The sequence below is a fragment of the Canis lupus genome, chromosome 5 (assembly GCF_011100685.1).
Source record: "Canis lupus familiaris isolate Mischka breed German Shepherd chromosome 5, alternate assembly UU_Cfam_GSD_1.0, whole genome shotgun sequence".
Classification (NCBI taxonomy): Eukaryota; Metazoa; Chordata; class Mammalia; order Carnivora; family Canidae; genus Canis; species Canis lupus.
In genome coordinates, this window is record NC_049226.1 from 64,484,343 (window position 1) to 64,507,357 (window position 23,015).

Here is a 23,015-nt window from a genome sequence, read left to right on the forward strand (position 1 = left end):
AAATTTTTCAGCATCTTGGGTGGAACCCAGCTCAAGGACAAGACATAAGGAGCCACAGAAACTTCTGGAGACTCTTAGTTTCAGTCCCGTTCTCCAGACAGAAACCCAGGGACCTGACTTTGAGTGGTGACAGTTAAACACTGCCAGAAACCCCTGCCCCACTGCCAGGACCCCTCCTGTTGCTGCACCGAGGGGAGCTCTCAGGAGATTGTCCCCAGGCAGCAGCGGCCTTGGCCCCTCAACGGGGATGGTGTGCTGTATGGCCTTCAGCCAGCTCCAAGGCCCTGCCCACGGCTGAGGGGCTGAGCGCCACTCACATCTGGGTGTGCAAGATCCTTCTGTATTTCTACTTGAAGAGTATGTCTGCTCTTCAGCACATTTCTGGTATTTAAACTAAGGAGAAGTCATGTTATAAGGACCTGACTTATAAAAACAGAAATACTTTACCTACTGTGCTCTTGTCCAATAATTCTTGCTGTCCACTTCTATCCTGTGACATGTAGCCCTGGCTCCCTCCACCCCACCGTCTATGTAGGTTCCCCGCTGAAAATATGCCCCTCATACCGGCAATGACCCGTTCCACAGCGTACTCGAAGTTAAATGTGTGGACCGACGTGTGGCCTTCTCTTGCAGCGTGTAGCGCGGCCTCGTTACAGATGTTGGCAATGTCAGCACCTGTCCGCAGGGGAGGGGAGTGTGGGCAGGAGGCTGAAGGCACAAGGTGGTGCTTGTGTCCTGGGCTGAAGCCATGCACCCCGCGAACAGACACAAAGCATATCCTCTTTGCACGTTCTCGTCTTTCTGCCACCTCTAAGCTCTTTACTGACCAACTGTTATCAGCTTAGCAGCACCTGCTGTTTCATTCCATCCAGTAATTCATGTGCACTGATGCACAAGAAATTAGCTTCTCCTGTATCCACAGAATTCTAGTTAAGGGCATTAAAAAAAAAAAAAAGTCCAAAGGGAAGAAATAATAATCATAAAAGGAATTTTGTTTATATTACCCTTTAAAATGAGAGCCATACAAAAAACATCTTGCTTTATGATGTCTCTACTCAATAATAACAGACTATGAGGAGGGCAGTGGTACACATGCGCAGCCACAAGGCCTCAGAAGGCATCACCTGGCAGGGAGCAGCAGGCACACTAAGCCCAATTTTGGGAAGGCACCAAACAGCCCGTGTGCAGAGTCCTGAAGGCAGCAGTGCCTGGAGTGCCCATGGGGGGCACAGGCACAGGGCCAGTGCAGAACCATGTTGGGTCTAGCAAAAGTTGGGCAGGAAAAGCAAAGAAACTCATGGTTACTTTTACTGCTGCTGGCTCTCTGTGCACAACCTCACGCCTACCCGGCTACACTGCTGTGCAGCCCAGAGCAAGGGGTAGAGGGCACTGTGGGGGTGGCCTGCATCCTCAGGACTGACAAAAACCAGCTTCCATACCACTGAATCCCGGCGTCAGCTCCGCCAGACGCTGGGAATAAAAGCTGCTGGCTTGGGTCAGCTTCAGGCTCTTCAGGTGATGCTCAAAAATTTCCCGCCTTTCCTGCAGGGAAAGGACACAGTGTGGGCTCACTCCTGCCCCACAAACAGGAGCCACTGGCTGTTAGATCCCTTTCTTTGTCGTCACTCCCGACCTACAAATAGGAGACCAGTATAGACCTCAAGCAGCATTTCACAAATGAAAGATAAAAGAAAGAAACAGAATGAAGTTCATGATGCATCTAAGGGTTATTCTGTAGAACATTTGCTTCAGATACATTCTCTATTTTCTAGACATTCCATTTCTAGAATGTTTCTTACACAGATAGAAAGCTGTTCCCCAAGCAGAGTCAGAGGGGAGCCCTGTTCTGCTGCTTAGAGAGCAGAAATGGTTTGAGTATCAGACCCAGGAGCACTGCTGGCGGTGGCACAGGAACATGAACCATTACACTTAGGCTTCGAATTCTTTCCCCACTCATGTTGGGGTGCACATCACTGCCTGCTGGTTCCTGCTGCCTGGAGCACTACAAAGCCCTGGCCAGCAGAAGGTAGACATCCATTCTGAAGCCTGAGGAAGCTGGTGGTGCTCAGAGACCACCCACCCCATGGTAGCAGCATACCTCATGCTCCAAACCCATGGAGCATCTATAGACTCGAGGGGGTCAGGACGAGAATTCTGAGGTTCTCCAAGGATTCTGCTATAAAACTCAGCCCCAACGTTTAGGGATAAAGAGAAAAATACAGGTGAACAAAACAAGCTGCAAAACCACAGGAAGAGTGGTAAGCCAAAGAAAGTATGGCCAGACAAGTGCCAGAAGGACCATCTCCCAGGAGCACAGACCTGCAGTGTGGGAAGGTCAATGAAGACATGTCGATCCAGTCGGCCAGGCCTCAGCAGAGCATTGTCCAAAATGTCAGCTCGGTTGGTAGATGCCAGGACAATGACATGGTCCGTGGTACCCATTCCTGGAGGGACAGACAGCTTTTCAGGTAGAGCGCCCCTTTCAGGACACAAATGGGACTGAACCCACTGAGATCCGTGAGAAAGGGATAGACAGGTCACTCTGAATGAGTTGTGGACTGACCTAGGACCAAATTCTCCACAAGAGCAAGAATTTGCCTGTCCTCCCCAGGCTGTCAGCCCAGAGGCAGTGACACAGATGGAGGCTCGTACTGCCATCCACACAGCACCCTAGGGGACTGCATTTCTCCTAGGTAACTGCCCAGCAGGCCTGGGGGGTGCACTGCTCTGGGCAAAAGTGATGTGGCAAGAATGTGGCCTGGGTTTGTGGCCCTGGGTTTTTTACAGGAATTTTTTTTTTAAAGATTTTATTTTATTTATTCATGAGAGACACAGAGAGAAAGAGAGGCAGAGACATAGAGGGAGAAGCAGACTCCATGCAGGCGCTAAATTGCCGAGCCACCCAGGCTGCCCATCTTACAGGAATTTAAAAGCAAGTACAAGGGGCACCTGGGTGGCCTGGTGATTGAGCAACTGCCTTCAGCTCAGGGCATGATCCCAGGTTCCTGGGATCGAGTCTCACATCAGGCTCCCTGCAGGGATCCTCCTTCTCCCTCTGTCTGCATCTCTGACAAAGGAAAGGAAAGAGGAAAGGAAAGGAAGGGCAGCCCGGGTGGCTCAGTGGTTTAGCGCCGCCTTCAGTCCAGGGCCTGATCCTGGAGACCTGGGATTGAGTCACCTGGCTGGCTTGGTTGATAGAGCATGCAATGCTCAATCTCAGGGTCTTGAGTTCAAAGCCCCATGTTGGGTGTGAAGCCCACTTAATTAAACAAAGAAAAATGCCACGATCTATCCTTTGCTAATAAAAAAAATTCCCTAGTGAGCTGATGTTGACAAGTACAATTTAAAACTACCTGTAGGGCAGCCTGGGTGGCTCAGTGGTTTGGCGCCGCCTTCAGCCTAGGGTGTGATCCTGGGGACCCCGGATCGAGTCCCACGTCGGGTTCCCTGCGTGGAGCCTGCTTCTCCCTCTGCCTGTGTCTCTGCCTCTCTCTGTGTGTCTCTCTCATGAATAAATAAATAAAATCTTAATAAAATAAAAAAATAAAATAAAATAAAATAAAATAAAATAAAATAAAATAAAATAAAATAATAAGACTACCTGTAAAGTCTTAAGTGAAATTTAAAAGAAGTGTTACAGATTTAGGCTGACGGTGTGACCGCCACCTCCCAGCACTGCCATCTACTCCATCCCAGGACCCTGCGACGGCAGAGAGGGGCCTGGCTGAGCGCATACAGCGGTGGGGGGTGGGGATGGGGCACCCACCTCACCTGGGACATGACACCTGAGTTACCAAGCAGCAGTCCCTGGGACACTCAGGCCACACCCCACTCCCAAGGAGATCTTCAGGAACTCTCCTGTGCTTGTGTATTCTTGCTGGAATGTGACAAGCCAGGACACCATGACAGGTCCAGTCCCGTTCATGTGTCAAGTAGAGAGTATAGCAGATAATCCTGACTTTTACAATAACCTGGAAACAAAAACACGCAACATCCAGCACATGCAGTGCTTCTGCTGCTGTGCTCCATATGCCTGCAGTGTGGTTTTAGGAAAAGTCACACTCTGACACAGACACAAAAGGCTGCATGGAAGGAGGGTCCTGGGGTAGACGCAGCTTCACTCCTCTAATGAACCCTGGATGGGGGATGTGCTGAGACTGCCAGCTCAGACTTCCCAAGTGTCCTCCTTCCACATGCCAAGGCTGTGTAAATGCAGACTTCTGGTCACATACACTGAAACCATGTGGACAAAGTAGAAGCCGTGGCTGCAGGACAGCAGCCGGCGGACCAACAGTCTGTTCTCCATCTCTAGGATCTGGTCACTCTGATGGTCTTGTCTAAATGGCATCAGATGACATATAGCCATCTGAGGCTGGCCTTTTGGTCCACCACATCCCGAGACCCATCCAAACAGTTCTGTGTAAGTTGTTCACTGCTTTCCACTCTTTGATGGTAACCATAATAGGACATACCCGAGTTTAAAAACTGCACACACTGGGACGTCTGATTGGCTCAGTGGTTGAGCGTCTACCTTTGGCTTAGGTCGTGGTCCCGGGGTGCTGGGATTAAGTCTCGCATTGGGCTCCTCTCAGAGAGCCTGCTTCTCCCTCTGCCTGTGTGTCTGCCTGTCTCTCGTGAATAAATAATCTTAAAAAAAAAAAAAACTGCACAAACTGGAGGACTTCTGGTTTGTTTCCAGTTTTTACCTACCACAAATAAGTAAACGTTTTGTGTAAACATTTCTCCAGGATAAGCACGCAGGACTGCTAGGGCTGGGTCAGATGGGAGATGTGTTTGGTTTTGTCTCCCAGAGACACTCTCACCAGCAGTGTGTCTGCTCACATCTCCCTGGATGTTTTATTCAAATCAGAATCATCTAGGTTCTCAGGGAGACCTGGGTCTGACCTCTCCACGCTCTCACTAGCATCCAGCGGTGCCACCATTCTTCATTCTAGCTCTCCTGTGATGTATGTGTGCTTCAAGATATTTTGGTAGATGTGGACAAGCTTATTCTAAAAATTACATGAAAATGCAAAGAAAATGAATAAATAAATAAAATCTTTAAAAAAAAAAGTTGGGGGATGCCTGGGCGGTTCAGCGGTTGAGCGTCTGCCTTCAGCTCAGGGTATGATCCCAGACCAGGGATTAAGTCCCACTTCCGGCTCCCTGTGAGGAGCCTGCCTCTCCCCCTGTCTCTGTCGCTCTTTTTGTGTCTCATGAATAAATAAATAAAATCTTAAAAAAAAAAAAACGCAAAGAAAAATAAAGTATTAAAAAAAAAAAGGAATACGTAAAGAAAGCACAATTACTGCAACAGTTTTAGTTGAGAGGAACAAAGTGCAAGGAGCCACCCCACCTTCATCTAAGATTCTGTGCTGAGTGAGGAAGGCAGGGTGGTGTGGTAGAGGGGCAGCCTCGTCAGCCAGGGCAGCAGACCAGGGGGCCCAGACTCTCGGACATGCCCAGCCAAGTGCTGGCAGAGGCACAAAAGCAATTCAGTGCAGGAAGGAACAGCCTTTTCAACACATGGAGCTGGAGCAACCAGACACCCACAGGCAAAAAAATGAGCCATGACTAAACCCTCACATTTTCTACAAAAGTTAACTTAAGACAGATTACAGATTAAAATGGAAAAGGCCGTGTGGATGGCAGCTAGAACTTTCTAATGACTCCACGTGAGACTAGATCTCACGACCCCATAAATTCCTGCTAACACAGAAGCTCAGGTGAAGGCTTCCATCTCTAGGGGTACTTGGTGCAAAGCCTTCTTTTTGCTGCTGAAAATGGAGAAAGGTGACTGTCAATGGATAACTTGCCTGGGAGAACCCCAGCGCTCTCTGCACAGGTGCCCATCCCATGCGGCCTGGCTGTCTGCTAGCGCAGCCTCTCCCTGACCCATGAGTGGGGGGTTTCTCTTCCTGGTGAGCTTTTCCCACAACTGGCACAGTGTCTGCTCCGTGTTCCGCACTTCAATGAACAAGCAGTGCCCTTCCACAAGGACTAACAGAGACTCCTCAGACACATCTAAAGGGCTGAGAATGCCCGGCTGTGTCTGCACACAAAGGGACCTGTTCACTGCTGGCCCAGCCCAACAAGGGCCTTCAGTCAGAAGTTCTGGGGCCCTAGCTAGTGATGGGCCGGAAGCACCCCCATTCATGGCAGCGTGGAGCAGTCTGGCTCAGAGGAAGATGCCAATTAGTAAATGCTTCCTGGTCTCAAGTCTGCCCAAAAATACAGTCTCAGTCTTCAAGGGCAAACAACCAAAATAAGCAGAAGATACGTTACTTCCCGTGAGCTACATGTTCAGAGTGGGAGTGGTGTGGGACCTCCTTCATATCACCCAAGATAACGTGCTGTCACACGCAGAAGGCCACAGAGTTGCAGGTGAGGTCACATACTCTAACATCACTGCACATGTCAGAAAATCAGAGCTTGGAGAAACTGGGGCAGATGTGAACCCCACAGTGCCCTCCCAGTCCAGGAGCATGCCTGATGTCTAGTGCTCAGACTGGCATCGGCAGAAGCCAAAGGACAAATGTGAACTTGAGGACACTTCAAGCTTGGACAGCCAACTGATCATCTGATGATCTCCAATAGCCTGTTCTCCCTAGCCTACTCAGTTATCACAGAGGCTAGCCATTCTTTTAAACAGACAACCAGAAGCCATCATTAAAATCTGGTATTTCTGATAGCAGAAGCTCATCAAACACACTGTACTGGTCTCAGTGGATGGATGGACCTCAAGCTTGGGCACCCATGGGCTATGAGACTTAGTGATCAGAATCTGAGGGGGGGGGGCTTACAAATCTCTGCAGGACTCCAGAACCAACTCCAGAAGCAATCACCAAAGCCATAAGAGTGAAAGCACACCATTAAGAGATCGTCTAAAGGAATCCACACTGCCGTGTGGTTTCCTAGAAGTTGGAGACTCTAGAGGATAACTTTAAACCTATGGTACAGTACAGTGCCTGCCCCAGAAGCGGAGGGTGGGGTTGGTGGCTCCCTGGGATCTGGCCTGAAGGTGCTCCCATAGGCTTCTCTTGTGAGGGTCTCCACAGCTGTGTTCAGAACCGGGGCTTCACTCTATTCACATTTCTAATGACATGGAGTTCTGTGGAAGCTTCCTTCCCTGGAAACTTGCTCTTTACAACAATTCCTAAGCAAACAGTGATAGGCAACAGGGTCAGAGATGGGACAGAGAGGTCTGCAGGACAGCTCAAGAGGCACACTATTCTCCTTACAATGTTACAACACAGTCTTTTCTGCAGACTGATTAGACAAGACACTTTGATTTTAAATCTGTAGTTGGGCAGCCCCGGTGGCACAGCGGTTTAGCGCCGCCTGCAGCCCACGGCGTGATCCTGGAGACCCTGGATCAAGTCCCACGTCAGGCTCTCTGTATGATGCCTGCTTCTCCCTCTGCCTGTGTCTCTGCCTCTCTCTCTCGGTCTCTATGAATAAATAAATAAATAAAATCTTAAAAAAATAAATAAATAAATAAAATAAATCTGTAGAGTTTTCGGAGCTTACAAAATTTACCACTGCATCTGATCTGCACATGAAAGTTTGAGGACAGGCCTCGCCCTGCTGCCTGCAGCCACTCCAGTGCAAACCCCAGCACCAGAGATGAGGTGTGCCCATGCAGTACACCATGACAGGTGCGGGACTGCTGAACTCTTCCTGTGCTGGCCTCATGGTGGGGACATCCTCTAATGGGAAAGGCCTGTAAAAGTGTCCCAGTCCCAAAAACAAAGATGTAGAAACATTCTCAGCCTGAAGGACACCAAGGTGACAGGACAATTCAATAGGACGGAAGGCTGCACTGGACCTCAGAGCAGAAAAGGCATGTCTGTGGGACAAGAGGCAATCCTCAAGGACACCCACACCCTGGTCTTGGGCAAGCCAGCCTTCCTGGAAGCTTAGGGGAAGGTATGGAGGGACATATGGACTGCTTCTGCAATGCCTTCCTAAGTCTGAAATGATTTCAAAATGAGAGGTTCAAACAGAGTTCATCATTACTCACACACAATCCAACTCTGCATCTACACACTTGCCAAAAGACCCACCGTCCCAAATGGCAGGAGCACTTCAAAAAGGAAAACAAACACACCTATGTGGTTCTCTTAGAACCAGCAGTACTTTGAAAGAAAATTGTCTCCTTCATCTGCAATACTGAAAACAGAGATAGAATTCTGACTGAAGAAAAGTTAAAAGTGGATCTGACACCCTGGGCCCGCAGGGGACATCTGTGTGCCCACAGTTGAAGGCAGCATCATTCCAAGAGCCGAGGCACTGTTGGCGGGGAATGGAGAGACACAAGGGATCTGGCCACACAGTGGAGTATTATTCAGCCCTGAAAAGGAAGTCCTAGGATGCCTGGGTGGCTCAGTGGTTGAATATCTGCCTTTAGCCCAGGGCATAATCCTGGAGTCCTGGGATTGAGTCCCACATCAGGCTCCCTGCATGGAGCCTGCTTCTCTCTCTGCCTATGTCTCTGCCACTCTCTCTCTCTCTCATGAATAAATAAATAAAATCTTAAAAAAAAAAAAAGGAAGTCCTAACACGTGCTACTGTGTGGAGGAACCCAGAGGACGTTATGCTGCGTGAGGCAGAGAAGGACAAATGTGTAGGAGTCCACCCACATGAGGGTCCTAGAAGACGCAGACCCGGGGAGAGTGTGTGGCTGCCAGGGGCTGGGGAGTTCATGTTTAACGGGAACAGAGTTCCAGTCAGGGAAAATGAGAAGGTTCTAGAGATGGACAGCAGCGGCAGCTGTACAATGAGAATGTACTTAATGTCACCAAAGAGAACATTTACAAATGGTTAAAATGGTAAAATGTTATGTATATTTTACAATAAAAAACAGGGGCACCTGGTAGGCTCAGTCAGTCAAGTGTGGGACTCTTGATCTCAGGGTTGTGAGTTTAAGCCTCATGTTGGGTGCAGACATTACTTAAAGATAAAATCTTTAAAAAAATAAATAAATAGGGATACAGGGGTGGCTGAGTCGGTTAAGCATTGACTCTTAGTTTCAGCTCAGGTCCTGATCTTGGGGTTGTGAGACTGACCCCCGTGTCGGGTTCCATGCTCAGGAGGGAGTCTATTGGAGATTCTCTCTCCCTCTCCCTCTGCCCTCCATCCCTGCTTGTGCCCAATACGTAAATAAAATCTTTAAAATTAATTAATTAATTAAACATGCACTATTAAAAAAAAGATCTTACAAAAGTAAGTGAAAAGAGAAACCATTCAGGGCACCTGGGTGGCTCAGTGAGTTAAGTGTCTGACTCTTGGTTTCGGCTCAGATCATGATCTCAGGGTCCTGAGATCAAGCCATAGGTTGGGCTTTGTGCTCAGCGTGCAGTCTGTTGCAGATACTCTCTAACTCTGCTCCCATCCCACCCCCTCCTCCCATCATGCTCTCTCTCTCGCTAGCTCTATAAATCTTAAAGAAACCATTCCATGTCACTCACAACCCTAAGATCAGGAGTCCACCGACTAGGGCAGCCAGGTGCCCCATGTCACCTTTACTTCACTGTGCAGCAGACACACACACAATACAATCCCCTGGGTGTATCTAAGACTGAGAACAGTGTCATGATCTGCCCTGACCTTTGTGCTTCCAGGTTTTCCTTTCTTTGCTACTATTACCTTGACTCTTTAGCATTAAAACCTGTGTTTCTTGAGTGCAGCAAGGTAACACACACACCTCTGAAACTGGCCTGGTCTCATTACTACCTACTGGAGAGTGCAGAGAACACCCGTGCCTGTGACCAGTGGTATGGTGGAGAAACAGTGACTGTAGGAAAATGAAATGCCTGTGAGCATCACTGCAAGGTTCCAGAACAATACACACCAGTCACATGGTCTATCTAGAAGAAAACTTCCCCTGCCCAGGAGCAGGCTGGGAGTGTGGGGCACCCACCGTCCATTTCCACCAGAAGTTGGTTGAGTGTCTGCTCTTCCTCTGTGTTGGAGAAGCCAGACATGGTGGTAGAGCGCTTCTTGCCCACAGCATCAATCTCGTCAATGTATACAATACAGGGGGCCCGGGCCCGGGCTTCCTTGAAGAGGCTCCGCACACGGGCAGCGCCAAGGCCTAGGGCAACATAGAGGACCAGGAGTTGGACAAGTAATGGGAGATGAGCCCAACTCTTATTCCAGGGGCCAGAGCTGCCCACTGAGGATGACAAAGTCTCACAGGATCATCCTAGTGGATGCTCACCCCCCTGGACTCTCCAGGCAAAGCATGGAAGTGGTTTCAAAGAATATCACTACCCAATTCTCTCCATAAATGTGTCACAGATTTCACGTATTCTTCTCTGTCCCCCATGTCTTCATCTATCTGGCCGCCTAAGGAAGGGTGTGTGATGACAGAGCCATCCTGCACAAATCGTCGGGCAAACCTGTCCACAGCCCCCCGGGCAATACCAACCTCCAATGACCTCCACAAACTCTGGGCCTGCCATCGCCAAGAAGGGCACCTGGGCCTCTGTTGCCACTGCCTTGGCCAGAAGTGTCTTTCCACAGCCAGGGGGCCCAAGCAATAGCGCACCTTTTGGGACTTTGGCACCAAGCTGAAGAAATCGCTCTGGGCTCTGGAAAAGCAGCAGATAATGACACAAGTCACAGGTGTTTCAGAGAGAATTTTTAAAACAGGACTCACATGGAGATCAGCTCATGTATTGTCATTAATCAGCTATGGTTTGTGTGGTTCTGAGAAAAGCAGGGAGCTACGGCAGTGACCAGGTGTCCCAGATGGCTCATGGTGCAGTCAGTGATGGGCTCTTGGCCCTTCTACTGGTTTAGCTGCACACTCAGCCTGCACTGCTGGCTTAGCAAGCACCATCACACATTGCCTGACTAGTGTAATTCTTCCCTCAAGAATGGAGCTCATGGGCAGCCCCTGTGGCGCAGCGGTTTAGCGCCGCCTGCAGCCTAGGGCGTGATCCTGAAGACCCTGGATTGAGTCCCACGTCAGGCTCTCTGCATGGTGCCTGCTTCTCCCTCTGCCTGTGTCTCTGCCTCTCTCTCTCTCTCTCTCTGTGTCTCTATGAACAAATAAATAAAAAATCTTAAAAAAAAAAAAGATACATTTAAAAAAAAAAGAATGGAGCTCATGTCTGCCTCCTGCTTGGCACGTGCACCTACCTTCAGATAATCCACAAACTCTTTGACTTCTAGTTTGGCTTCATGCATTCCTGCTACATCTTTGAAGCTGACTCCTTTCCCCATCTTGCCGTCCACAATTGTGAAACGAGCCATTTTAAGCTGATTCTGGGCAGAAAGAACAAACGGCAGGGTGCTGTGCACTCCTAGCACAAAGGGGAAGAAAAGCACCCCCGGGCTGGGCCTGCATCCCTGGGGCCCTGCCTTCCCTTGGCCCAGGCTCTCATCTCCCACAGCTCCTCCCCTTATTCAGACAGATGGGACTTAACATCACCTTTCAGGCTTACAAGGGGAAATGTTTACTGTGCATCATTAACAGAAAATTATCTAGCATCTAGCAATTTGGCTTTAAAAAAAACCCACATAAACCACCCCCTATACAAACTATGTAATTTAACACCTCTTGCACATGAACTATATTTTTCTATACGACTTTTCCCAGTACTGTGGAACTCTGATTATAAAAGTAATGTAATAACACTGAGCTCTGGAAAGGTTTGGTAGAAATGTTAGATGGTAAATTTCTGGAGAGCCATCAGGCAAGATAAAGCGCTCAGTGAGGGGAGCAAACTTGAGCTGAACACTGCCTCAGGAAGCACACCAGGCAATGGTCGGGCACCCAAAGGATGCTTGTGCACTGGATTTATCACAGTACTATTTAAATACAACAATAAAAATAAATAGCCCCAAATATACAAGACTGGTGAAACTGGCTGAGTAAAATACAACACAGTCCCACAATGAAACACCATTAAAAGGGTGTGAGTCTTTAGCTACAGACAGGAAAACCCTCCTGGTCTCAGTAGAAACCTGTCTCGGTTCCCAGGGAGGTGACCTCTGCAGACTTGCTCCAACCAGATTTCAGGTCCCTCCCTGGCACCTCTGCTGATGGGCTAACTGGCCATATCCCACACGCCATGGAGGGAAAGTTCATGTGACAACAAAAGCCACAATAGGAGAATTTTTTTTCTAAGTAATCTGTACCTTCAACTCGAGTCCTGAACTCAAGACCCCAAAATCAAGCATCACATGTTCTTTTGACTGAGCCAGCCAGAAGACCCAGGAGAATGCTTTTAAAGTATATTAATGTTTGGGGTGCCTGGCTGGCTCATTCAGTAGAGCATGCGATGCTTGGGTTTTGAGTTCAAGCCTCGCATGGGTGTAAAGATTACTTTAAAAAAATAATAAAATCTTTAAATAAAATAAAACATAAAGACAACCTTTAAAAATTTCTGTGTCTTAGCTAGTAGGAGAAACCAAAAAATAAGTCATGCTCAGCTCCTGAAAAACTGCAGAATAAACTGGCCTATACACTTGCTTGGCTCTGCTGTCCCAGGAGTCAGGGAGAGAAAGGCCTCAGGTACATCCCCCAGTTAGCCAAGCAGCCTAGCTGTCCAGGCCACAGCTCCAGGCTGGCCATCATGACAAGATAATTTTCACTGTACACTTACTCTGTGGTATATGTGAGGTGTATTCAGCAAGCACAAGCACAAACCTTAAAACCACAGGTTTGGTGAGACAGGATTTTCATAACTTACAAAAGCACTGAGTCCTCCTTCCCTTCCCGTCATTCCAGCGAGACGGAACACATACCACAGGATGGCCAGGCCCACTGCAGTCATCCCCAGGGCGTAGAGGGCACTAGCGGGAGAGAGAGGCAGTCATGGCAGCTCATAGATGCAACTCACAAAGTCAGGGGTTACCGATACTTCAAAGAGGAGAAAAGCAACTCCCACTCTGAGAAGTATGCAGAACTGGTTGTGAAATGGGTATCCTTATCCAATTCTTTTTTGTATCCTTTTTCCACATTGTCACATGGAGCATGTAAAGGCCAGAGACAGCAGCTCACCATGGTGGAGCCCACACACTGACCCTGTCACCTAGAGCCTTTTAATAATGCCCAACAAGAACGGATTTTCATGTTTGATATATTTTGTTTTCAAAAGTAGGCCATCAGGAACTCCTGGATGGCTCAGTTGGTGAAGCATCTGCCTTCAGCTCAGGTCATGACGCTGGGGTCCTGGGATCGAGTCCCATGTCTGTCTATATGCTCAGCAGGGAGCCTGCTTCTCCCTCTGCCTCTGCCTCTGCCCCTGCCTCTGCCCCTGCCCCTCCCCACCCCCTGCTCATGCAAGCATGCTCTCTCAGTCTCTTTCTCTCAAATACATGAATTAAATAATAATAATTATCATTATAAAGCAGGCCACCAGTTTTGGTTTGTAAGGCAAAATAAGCAGAGCAGTAAAAAAAGTAAACCCTAGGGCACCAGCCATACCTCCTGCCATTCCCTACAGTACACCAGCCCTGGAGCCCTGTGCCTTCAGGAGAGACCTGTCATTTTTCAGGAGTGCCTGCCAGTCACTGGCATCCCACATTTTCTGAGTGTGGGCATATCTCCATGAGTCAACAGTGAACCTCTGCCCATGAGTTCCAGCCAGTTGGCCCCAGCATGCTGTTAAATACCCCTGGGACTCTTGTGAATTACTGTGCTCCACTAAGGGAGACTGGCAGGTCCCAGGGGCCTAACCGGGTCCCCATTTCCATCTGCCACACAGAAGCAAGAATTTCTTTTCCTTTTTTTTTATATTTATTTATTCATGAGGGGGGCAGGGCAGAGACACAGGCAGAGGGAGAAGCAGGCTCCATGCAGGGAACCCTATGCAGGACATGATCCCGGGTCTCCAGGATCACGCCCTGAGCTCAAGGTGGCGCTAAACCGCTGAGCCACGGGGGCTGCCCAGAAGCAAGAATTTCTATTGGACGTCCCTGCTACTCCCCTTTCTGTTTCCCCGTTTGTACAAGATGGCAGCCCCACAATGCGCTGAATTAAGAACTGTCAGAGACAACTAAACAAAGTGAAAGACTCACCAACAGGCCCACGGACGCCCCCTCCCCCACCATGTGTGGTCACTGGCTCACACACTTACACTCCCACACGAGGGCTGCTTTACTGTAGGACAAGCCAGTGTGAGATGTTTGTGGTTTGTTATCACATTACAAAGACAAGCCTGGTTTAGTTCAAGAGCCAAAACAATGACCAACATACTTTCCAAAGAATCCTGTCCGCTTATAGGAAACCGGAATCCTGTCCTTGCCTTCAATATTTAGCATGTCTTCAGCAGCTCGGAGCTTCTCCTCAAATCTGTCGATGTTTGCCACCTGCATCCGGTACATCAAGGCCAGCCGCTGGGGGCAGAGAGCAGAGGCAGTGCAGGTGACAAACAGGTCAGCTGAGGACAGCCTTTAGACACAGTATTCACACCCTGCAGGGCTCCAGAGGGCAGCAACCTCTATCTGCCATTCAGAATCCTTTTCCAGATCACAATGACAACAAATTCTCAACACATGTGCTGGCTCTACTTTCACTAACAGGTGCATTTTAAGAAAATGGAGGGTGGGCCTTATGCTTTAAACTCATCACCCAGCCTCAGCTGTGCATGCAGAGCACAGAGACACATGACAGACATGAGGTACTTGCTGGGTTGTAGGCAACCCACCAAGACAAGAAACACAGGTTTGCTGCTTGACCGTTGGCTAAATCTAAAATTCAGCGGTGGATTTCTCTCTTTCTCAGTAAACCTTTCTCGGGTAGAGAAAGGGCTCAGGGAGAGTGAGCAGGTAAAGTATCTTGAAGTGACATCACTGCCTCCTCCAGGGGTACAAGCTTCACTGAGAGGAGGCTCCATAGCAAGCCAGACATCCACACTGGGTCCCCCAATCCCTTTTCTGTGAGCTGACCTGAGTCACCCAGCAAGGGGCCATTCTGATGATCTCCATTGGCCTGGACAGCATCATACCAGTCCTGTATCATTCTCCTAAGGACCTGGTCCAAATGCTTCTTAGAATTAAGCTGTCCCGGGATCCCTGGGTGGCGCAGCGGTTTGGCGCCCGCCTTTGGCCCAGGGCGCGATCCTGGAGACCCAGGATCGAGTCCCACATCGGGCTCCCGGTGCTTGGAGCCTGCTTCTCCCTCTGCCTGTGTCTCTGCCTCTCTCTCTCTCTCCGTGTGACTATCATGAATAAATAAATTTAAAAAGAAAAAATTAAAAAAAAAAAAAAAAGAATTAAGCTGTCCCATACTCAGCTTCTAAATACACTGTGCAATCTACATGGAGCAACCAGATACTCCTCTTGCTCTTAAGAGCCTCAGAAGATTCCTTGTGGAATGAGCGGCTGGCCAGGCTGCATGTCACAGGGTCACAGGCCAGATGGGAGAAGCAGATGGGGGTACCCACCAGCCAAAACACACTGATCGTAGTCTGCATGGGAACACCTGGTAGCCTCAGTTGCTTAAATAACCTAATAGACCTCTAAACGCCTGATCTGGACTTTACACATGCCTCTGTCACTCAAACACCTGCCTGGCCATGTAAATAGAACAGAAAAAACTAGCAATGATCTTTTTATGCCAGGTGCCAAGAGCAAAATGTCTGATTCCAGAAGCCAAATCAACTCCCATGTCTTTTCTTTGTTGGGGCCTGGACCATCCACTTGCTTCTGCAAGGTCACCCAGGTAACCTAGTACACAGGGCCGGGAGAAGCCTGTCATCCCCAACTAAGTTACAAGCTCTTGTAAACTGACAACCAGCTGCAAACAAGGTGCTTGGCACTCAGCCCTATCCAGAACCCAAGCAGGAGCTGGGGTATTAAAAGGGCATGCTCTGAAGCAACCCTGATGCTGTTGTAAGGGACAGAGCACTACACCCAAGAGTACACCCGTGCTCCACCAGAGCGGAGTTAAGTCCACATTGGACATCATTAAAAAAGGAGTCTCCCATCATTTAAAAAAAGGAGACTACAGAAACATGACAACTAAATACAATTCATGGTCCTTGATGGGACCCTGGATTAAAAATACTAATAAGGGTGCCTGGGTGGCTCAGTGGATTAAGCATCCCACTCTTAATTTCAGGGTCATGAGTTCAAGTCCCACACTGGCCTCCACACTGGTGGAGCCTACTTAAAAAAATAATAAAATAAAATACTAATAAAACAGTTCTTAATGTCACTATAGAGATGACTAGGGAAAAGGATCAGGAAAAATGCTTCAAAAGATATTCTCGCATCACTATCTTTCCTGGGCCTCCCAGCAGTGTGGTTACAGGGTAAGGAGGACAGTTTAAAAATCCCACAGCAGGTTTTTAGTCAGCTTCTGGGGCCCAGTGCCCCTACTCCTGATGCCCAGCCCTCTTCCTGGGACCAAATCCTACCTTCCTGACCCCTCCTCTGGTGAGCATTCGGGAGCCTCCCGGGGGACCTGAGGTGGGGAGGTGAAGGGGTCCTGCTAACTTGCTCTTCCCTCCTCTTGAGGGACAGGCCTCTGACCCCACCTCTTAGCCACCCTCACCGTGCCCCAGAGAATCTCCTGGACACTCCCCAGCAGCTCCCAAAGCTGCACTGGGTGCTCATCTACAGCCAGCAACAGACCCAGGTGTCCTCAGGGCCACAGCTGCAGGCCCCCAAGACCCCCCCTCCAATTCCAGCTTGTCTCAGGGCAGTGGGGACAGAATAAAAAGGAGCTCTGCCCTGACTCACAGGCCGCCCGAACACCACAGCTCCAGGGTGCAGATACACTTCCACCACGTCGCTCTCCGGCACCACCTGCACGCGCTGTACCTCACCCTTGGCCAGCATCTCGTGGACAAAATCATTCCAGGAAATGTTGCCTCCGCTGGTGCTGAGTGCGTTCAGCAGGCTCATGACCACAGCGATGACAAACAAAGTGCGCAGCCGCTCGCGGTACATCTGGTCCTCTCTCTCCTTGCGTCTCCTCTCCTCTGCAAGCAGGGCAACCGGGGGAGCATCAGACACAGGCTGCAGGCAGGGCATCAGGACAGCCCAGCCACAAGAAGGCCAACCAAGCCTGCTGGCCAACTTCCAACAGGTGATTCGAGCCACACACCATTGCCTGAGGTCCCGTCTACTCAGAATCAAAAGCTTCCTATCTCCACAGTACGCCCCCCACCACAGGCACACTGGACCCCCTGACCTGGCAGGATCATGAAGGATGTATGTGGCACACATGCAAGTTATTAATAACAATGAAACACATTTTACCACAGTCTGCCATCCCCTGCCCAACAGCCACCTATCCTGAACCTGTTCATTTGAAAACAGTACATTTAAAAAGTTTAGTCTAAAAAAATAATCATAATAATAATAAAAAAATAAAAAGTTTAGTCTGTGGACCTATGGTGGGGACCACTTAATTCAAGATTGTTCCCAAAGACCAAGTGTTTATCCAAACCATTAGCTAAATTCCCACCCCCCCCCCCCCATCACATTATTCAGTTACTCATGCCCTTCTTAGGGTATAGACTGCATCATGCCCAGTTCTTGGGGAGGGTGGCAGACAGACAGGAAACTCAGCCCCTGACCTTAGGGACAGACACCCAGGGAGGTAGTAGCGCATGGAGGCTGAAGGCTGACATTACAGGCGAGTAGCACCGGGCATACGGAACCGGGAGAAGCAGCAATCAGCATGGCCACCACTGGGAGGACTGGGGGGACACTGAGGATCACAGGAGTCACCTCCCTCAGGGCCAGAGCACAGACGGGAGGGTCCTGCTTACAGCCACCAAAGGTTGGGCCACAGTCTTCCTCCCAAACCAGCCAGATAAGCCCCTGCCCTGCTGAGGATAGAGGGTGTTCTCTGCATCTCATTTACATGATGTGCCCTATCACCTCACTGACCTGCCCAGCCCAGTCCTTAGAAGCACCAGGTACCTGCAGTGACACACCAAGAGGCCTGGACTACTGTCAGGGCCATCCTCCCAACACTCCATCCAGACCTCATCAGATCTGTCATTATGTACAGTCCCTCACCAGTCCTGCCCAAGACAGCCCTGCCATATCTTAACAACCAAAGCTTCTACCATTTACTTCTCCTGCCTGCACAGACAGAAGCATCCACTCAGGGAAGAGCAGAGACCTGGTTACAGGAGCAGGAGGGCCCCACACAGACATGGGGCTCAGCTCAAGCTATACGTGTGATCACTTCTCCAAAGACAAGATCACAGCTGGAATTCAGTATCCACCCACTTCCCTCGGCCCTACCTACAGGTGTACCATCCACAAACACACTGGCTTCCTCTCTATCAGTTTAGAGGAACTGAAAAGCATTTTAAATCAGCTTAAAAATGCAAAATGAATCTTACAGAGAAACCTGTGTCAGCAATCATTCTGAAAACGTGAAAGCACATTTCACGTGTTACGTGATATGGTACCGGACTATAAGAGCAAATTTAATATTTATAGCACATAGTAACAACAAGCAACAAAATGAAGGTACCATTTGTCTTGGAAAGCAAATTTATGTTCTCAGGTGAGTAGGTAATTATTTAGAAACCATTTAATTTTCTATTAGTCTATTTAACCCTCAGTCTTGTGTTCTAATTAACAAAGTTGACAGTCATCAACTGTCAACTAAAACAAGTTGGCAAGCCACGTGACACTGGATCAGCAGGATGAAAGTCTCTCTGTCAGAAACTCTGCATGATAGATAGGATCCGAGACCCTGAAATTGTGCGCACATCCCCAAGCTCCTGGCCAGTGGCTGCAGTCCACAAACCACTGGCAGGCTATGTGGCAACAATGAGTTTCCTCACTGCTCTGCCTGCCACAACATCACATCCATACAGAAAAGGGCTTGCAGCAATTCTACAACTCACACACATCTGTTTGCAGAATGTGAACCAGATCTATGATTTTTAAAAGATATGGCTTAGGGATCCCTGGGTGGCGCAGCGGTTTAGCGCCTGCCTTTGGCCCAGGGCGCGATCCTGGAGACCCAGGATCGAATCCCACGTCGGGCTCCCGCTGCATGGAGCCTGCTTCTCCCTCTGCCTGTGTCTCTGCCTCTCTCTCTCTCTGTGACTATCATAAGTAAATAAATAAAAAAAAAAAATAAAATAAAAATAAAAGATATGGCTTGGTTTCATTTATTTAAAAAACGTTTCATCTATTTTTTCAAGTAATCTCTATACCCAATGTGGGGCTTAAAGCCACAAACCTGAGATCAAGAGTCACATGTTCCACCACGTCAGCCAGGAACCCCAGATATGGATTGATTTTTTTTTTTTAAGATTTTATTTATTTGGGACGCCTGGGTGGTTCAGCAGTTAAGCGTCTGCCTTCAGCTCAGGGAGTGATCCTGGAGTCCCAGGATTGAGTCCCACATCAGGCTCCATGCATGGAACCTGCTTCTCCCTCTGCCTGTGTCTCTGCCCCCCGCTCTCTCTCTCTCTGTGTCTCTCATGAATAAATAAAATCTTAAAAAACTATATTTTATTTATTTATTCATGAGAGAGAGAGAGAGAGAGAGAGAGAGAGAGGCGTAGAGACATAGGCATAGAGAGAAGCAGGCTCCATGCAGGGAGCCCGACGTGGGACTCGATTCCAGGTCTCCAGGATCACGCCCTGAGCTGAAGGCAGACGCTCAACCACTGAGCCACCCAGGCGTCCCTGGCTTGGTTTTAAAATAATAGACAGCTCTGCACTTTTTTGTAAGAATTTCAAAATAAAACAACAGCTTGGATTTAGGTTACAATAAACACCTCTTCTTCCTTCACAAAAATCCAACCTTTTTTGGGGCACCTGGGTGGCTTAGTAGGTTAAGCATCTGCCTTTGGCTCAGATCATGATCCCGGGGTCCTGGGATCGAGCTCTCTCTCTCTCTCTCCTCTTTCTCTCTCAAATAAATAAAACCTTTAAAAAATAAATCCGACCCTTTTCAAATAAAAACCAGCCAGACAGGGATGCCTGGGTGGCTCAGTAACTGAGCGACAGCCTTTCAGCTCTGGGCGATCCCAGAGTTCCGGGATTGAGTCCCACATTGAGCTTCCTGCATGGAGCCTGCTTCTCCTCCCTCTGCCTATGTCTCTGCCTCTCTCTCTGTCTCTTGTGAATAAACAAATAAAATCTTAAAAAAAAAAAAAAAATACCAGCCAGATGTTCTGACACACATGGAACTGGCCCTGTCGGCCTGTTTCAGGGAAAAGGGTCTGCCTGACCAGGCCCGGAGACTGCATACCTCATTATTAGAGGGCTCTCCAGGCTAAGGAGCAGGGAGGTCCCAACCCAGAGTGGAACCTACTCTGAAGCTCCAGGACGGTTCACTGAGGTCAGGTTATAACTGTTTGCATGTTTCAATAGAACTCATATTCTGGCTTCTGAGCCCAAATCACCCTGGGTACCAGGGAGATGGAGCGGCACGCCCCCTCCAGATAGGACCTCACAGAGAGGGCTGTACCAGCAGCAGATATCTGGTCATGTGCTTTGTCCATTTGCGCTAACCCAGGCCCACAAGATGCAGAGAACTGGCCCTGCACACGCTGTCAAGGGGTATGAATGAATAAGCCCTCCTGAAAGCTATTTGGCTGAGTGTGTCAGAAGCCACAGAAAACACCGTTCCCTTAACTCACTAACTGTACTTCTGAAACTTCAGCCCAAGGAAATCCAATGTAAAAACACACCAGGCGGGCTCAGTCAGTGGAACCTGCAACTCTTCATCTCAGACTCATGGATTTGAGCCTCACATTGGGTGTAGAGGTTACTGAAAAACAAATCTTAAAAAAAAAAGCAGACAAAAACCCCACATATCTGTGGCGTTGGTCAGGAATGAAATTATGAGGGCCAGTCTGAGAAAGACAAAAGAGGACCAGTAAAGGAAGATGCAGGTATGAGACAGAGGATTGGCTACATGAAAGTAAGATGTTTGAGGTCTGAGATAAAACAAAATCTGACCCTCAGATTCTAACCAGAAAATGGTCTCTCATCACTCTCGATGTAGAAGACCTCTCCTGTCCCTGGAAGACCCCCTTCCTCCACTGCATCCGACAGCATCTGTGAAGACAGCCCTCAGGTGCTTTGCTCCCTGTGGTGCACATCTACTTTGGCATCTGACACAAAGAACAGGCTTGGAGAGAGCCAAGGACTAAGCCCAGGAAACACTGCTGCCTCCTGGCCACCCGACTGTCCACCCACTGGACAGAACTCCCAGAAACTCTGGTGCCAAAAATCTCTCTTAGGGGGATGGCATCTATCACTACTAGGGTGCCTTGCATCACCCACCCGTAGATAGGTCAGTAACCAACACGCCTGAGTTCCAGGGAGACAGCTACCAGAGCTGCCCCAGGCTTTCAGTCCAGAAATCCTTCTAGGAGAACTTATTCCCACTAACCCTGAACATATGCACTGCAGTGAGAAGCTTCTAAGGATCACGGTGACAATCCAGTTCTATCCAACAGTCATCTGGTGCTGGTCCTGACCCAGATGGAGAGGCAACTCCACAGCATACTCAGGGTGTTCTCAATTCTCAGGGACATGAGGCACTAACATAAAAGTTGTCTGGAAATTCCAGCAACTGCTTTTTCAGCTAAACTTTTTATTTCGCGATACTGTAGATTTTATGCATATTCATAAGCAGTAATAAAAAACTGGGGGGATCCCTGGGTGGCGCAGCGGTTTGGCGCCTGCCTTTGGCCCAAGGCGCGATCCTGGAGACCCGGGATCGAGTCCCACGTCAGGCTCCCGGTGCATGGAGCCTGCTTCTCCCTCTGCCTATGTCTCTACCTCTCTCTCTCTCTCTGTGACTATCATAAATAAATAAAAAAAAAAAATTAAAAAAAAAAAAAAAACTATCCTTTGACCGGTTGCTTCCAGCAGTAACTTTTTTTTTTTTAAGATTTTATTTATTTATTCATGATAGACATAGAGAAAGAGAGAGAAAGAGAGAAAGAGAAAGAGAGAGAGGCAGAGACACAGGCAGAGGGAGAAGCAGGCTCCATGCCAGGAGCCCGACATGGGACTCGATCCCAGGACTCCAGGATCACACCCTGGACCAAAGGCAGGCGCCAAACCACTGAGCCACCCAGGGAGCCCCAGCAGTAACTTTTTACAAACCGGACAGTGACACAGCTCCTGGCCCTATGCAGACCACTCCAGCTGACACGTGCTCTTATGTGTGTGTTAGTTTTGTGCACTTTTTAAAAAGAGAGTAGGGTAAAATATTTCTTTTTTGTAAGTAACCTCCGACCCCCAGCATGGGGCTTGAACTCACAATCCCGAGATCAAGACTTGCCTGCTCCACAGACTGAGCCAGCCAGGCGCCCTATCCTGTGTACTTTTACCAGATATCCACTGCCAGTGAAGATATACAGGCGTTCCATCCCACGAGGGCTGCCCAGAGCCTAGGCCCTGCCAACATAATCTGCTTGCCACCTCTGCAACTGTCCCTGGAGAATGTTCTATAAATGGGAACCATATCGTAAACAATCTTTCGGGATTGGCTCTTTTCATTCAAGAGTGTCAGCAGGGGCACGTGGGTGGCTCAGTTGGTGAAGTGTCTGCCTTCTGCTCAAGTCATGATCCCAGGGTCCTGGGATGGAGCCCCATGTTGGGCTCCCTGCTCTGAGTCCCTCCCAGACTCCCTGAGGAGTCTGCTTCTGCTTCTGCTTCTCCCTCTCCTCTCCTCACCTCCCCCACTCATGCTTGCTCTCAAGTAAATAAATAAAAATCTTAAAAAAAAAAAAAAAAAAAACTCTCAGCAGGTCTGAGGATAAGAAACTGAGCTGTGCCTCCTGTATGCAGTCAGGTTATAGGACCTTCCAGGCGAAACTAATAAATAGACAAATCACAAAAAGAAGGCAGAGGAGACACACACTAAATGTGTGCAACTGTGTGATGCAGCAAGGGAAGGATTGACATTGACTTTTGCTGCTATTATCCCTTGCACATTACTGGCTGATGGTGCTGTGACAGGGAGCACTTGGTAAGCACACAGTCCAGCATCTATGGTGTGCCAAGCAGCCAGTCATTCCTTCAGAAATCAGAATTATCAGCAGAACCAA

The 23,015-nt window shown here is 48.8% G+C and overlaps 1 protein-coding gene across 1 annotated transcript in view; it reads right to left on the reverse strand.

Annotated features, from left to right (window-relative positions):
* The window catches only part of SPG7 (SPG7 matrix AAA peptidase subunit, paraplegin), a 38,547-nt gene that overhangs the window by 8,051 nt on the left and 7,481 nt on the right, over positions 1-23,015 (reverse strand). Inside the window, exons 4-12 of the mRNA XM_038538013.1 lie at positions 16,702-16,943; positions 14,213-14,352; positions 12,705-12,807; positions 11,149-11,274; positions 10,433-10,595; positions 9,923-10,096; positions 2,320-2,444; positions 1,440-1,542; positions 565-675 (exon numbers count right to left, since the gene is read on the reverse strand). Of these exons, the coding sequence (XP_038393941.1) occupies positions 565-675; positions 1,440-1,542; positions 2,320-2,444; positions 9,923-10,096; positions 10,433-10,595; positions 11,149-11,274; positions 12,705-12,807; positions 14,213-14,352; positions 16,702-16,943 (1,287 nt within the window). The remainder of the gene's footprint in view (positions 1-564; positions 676-1,439; positions 1,543-2,319; positions 2,445-9,922; positions 10,097-10,432; positions 10,596-11,148; positions 11,275-12,704; positions 12,808-14,212; positions 14,353-16,701; positions 16,944-23,015) is intronic.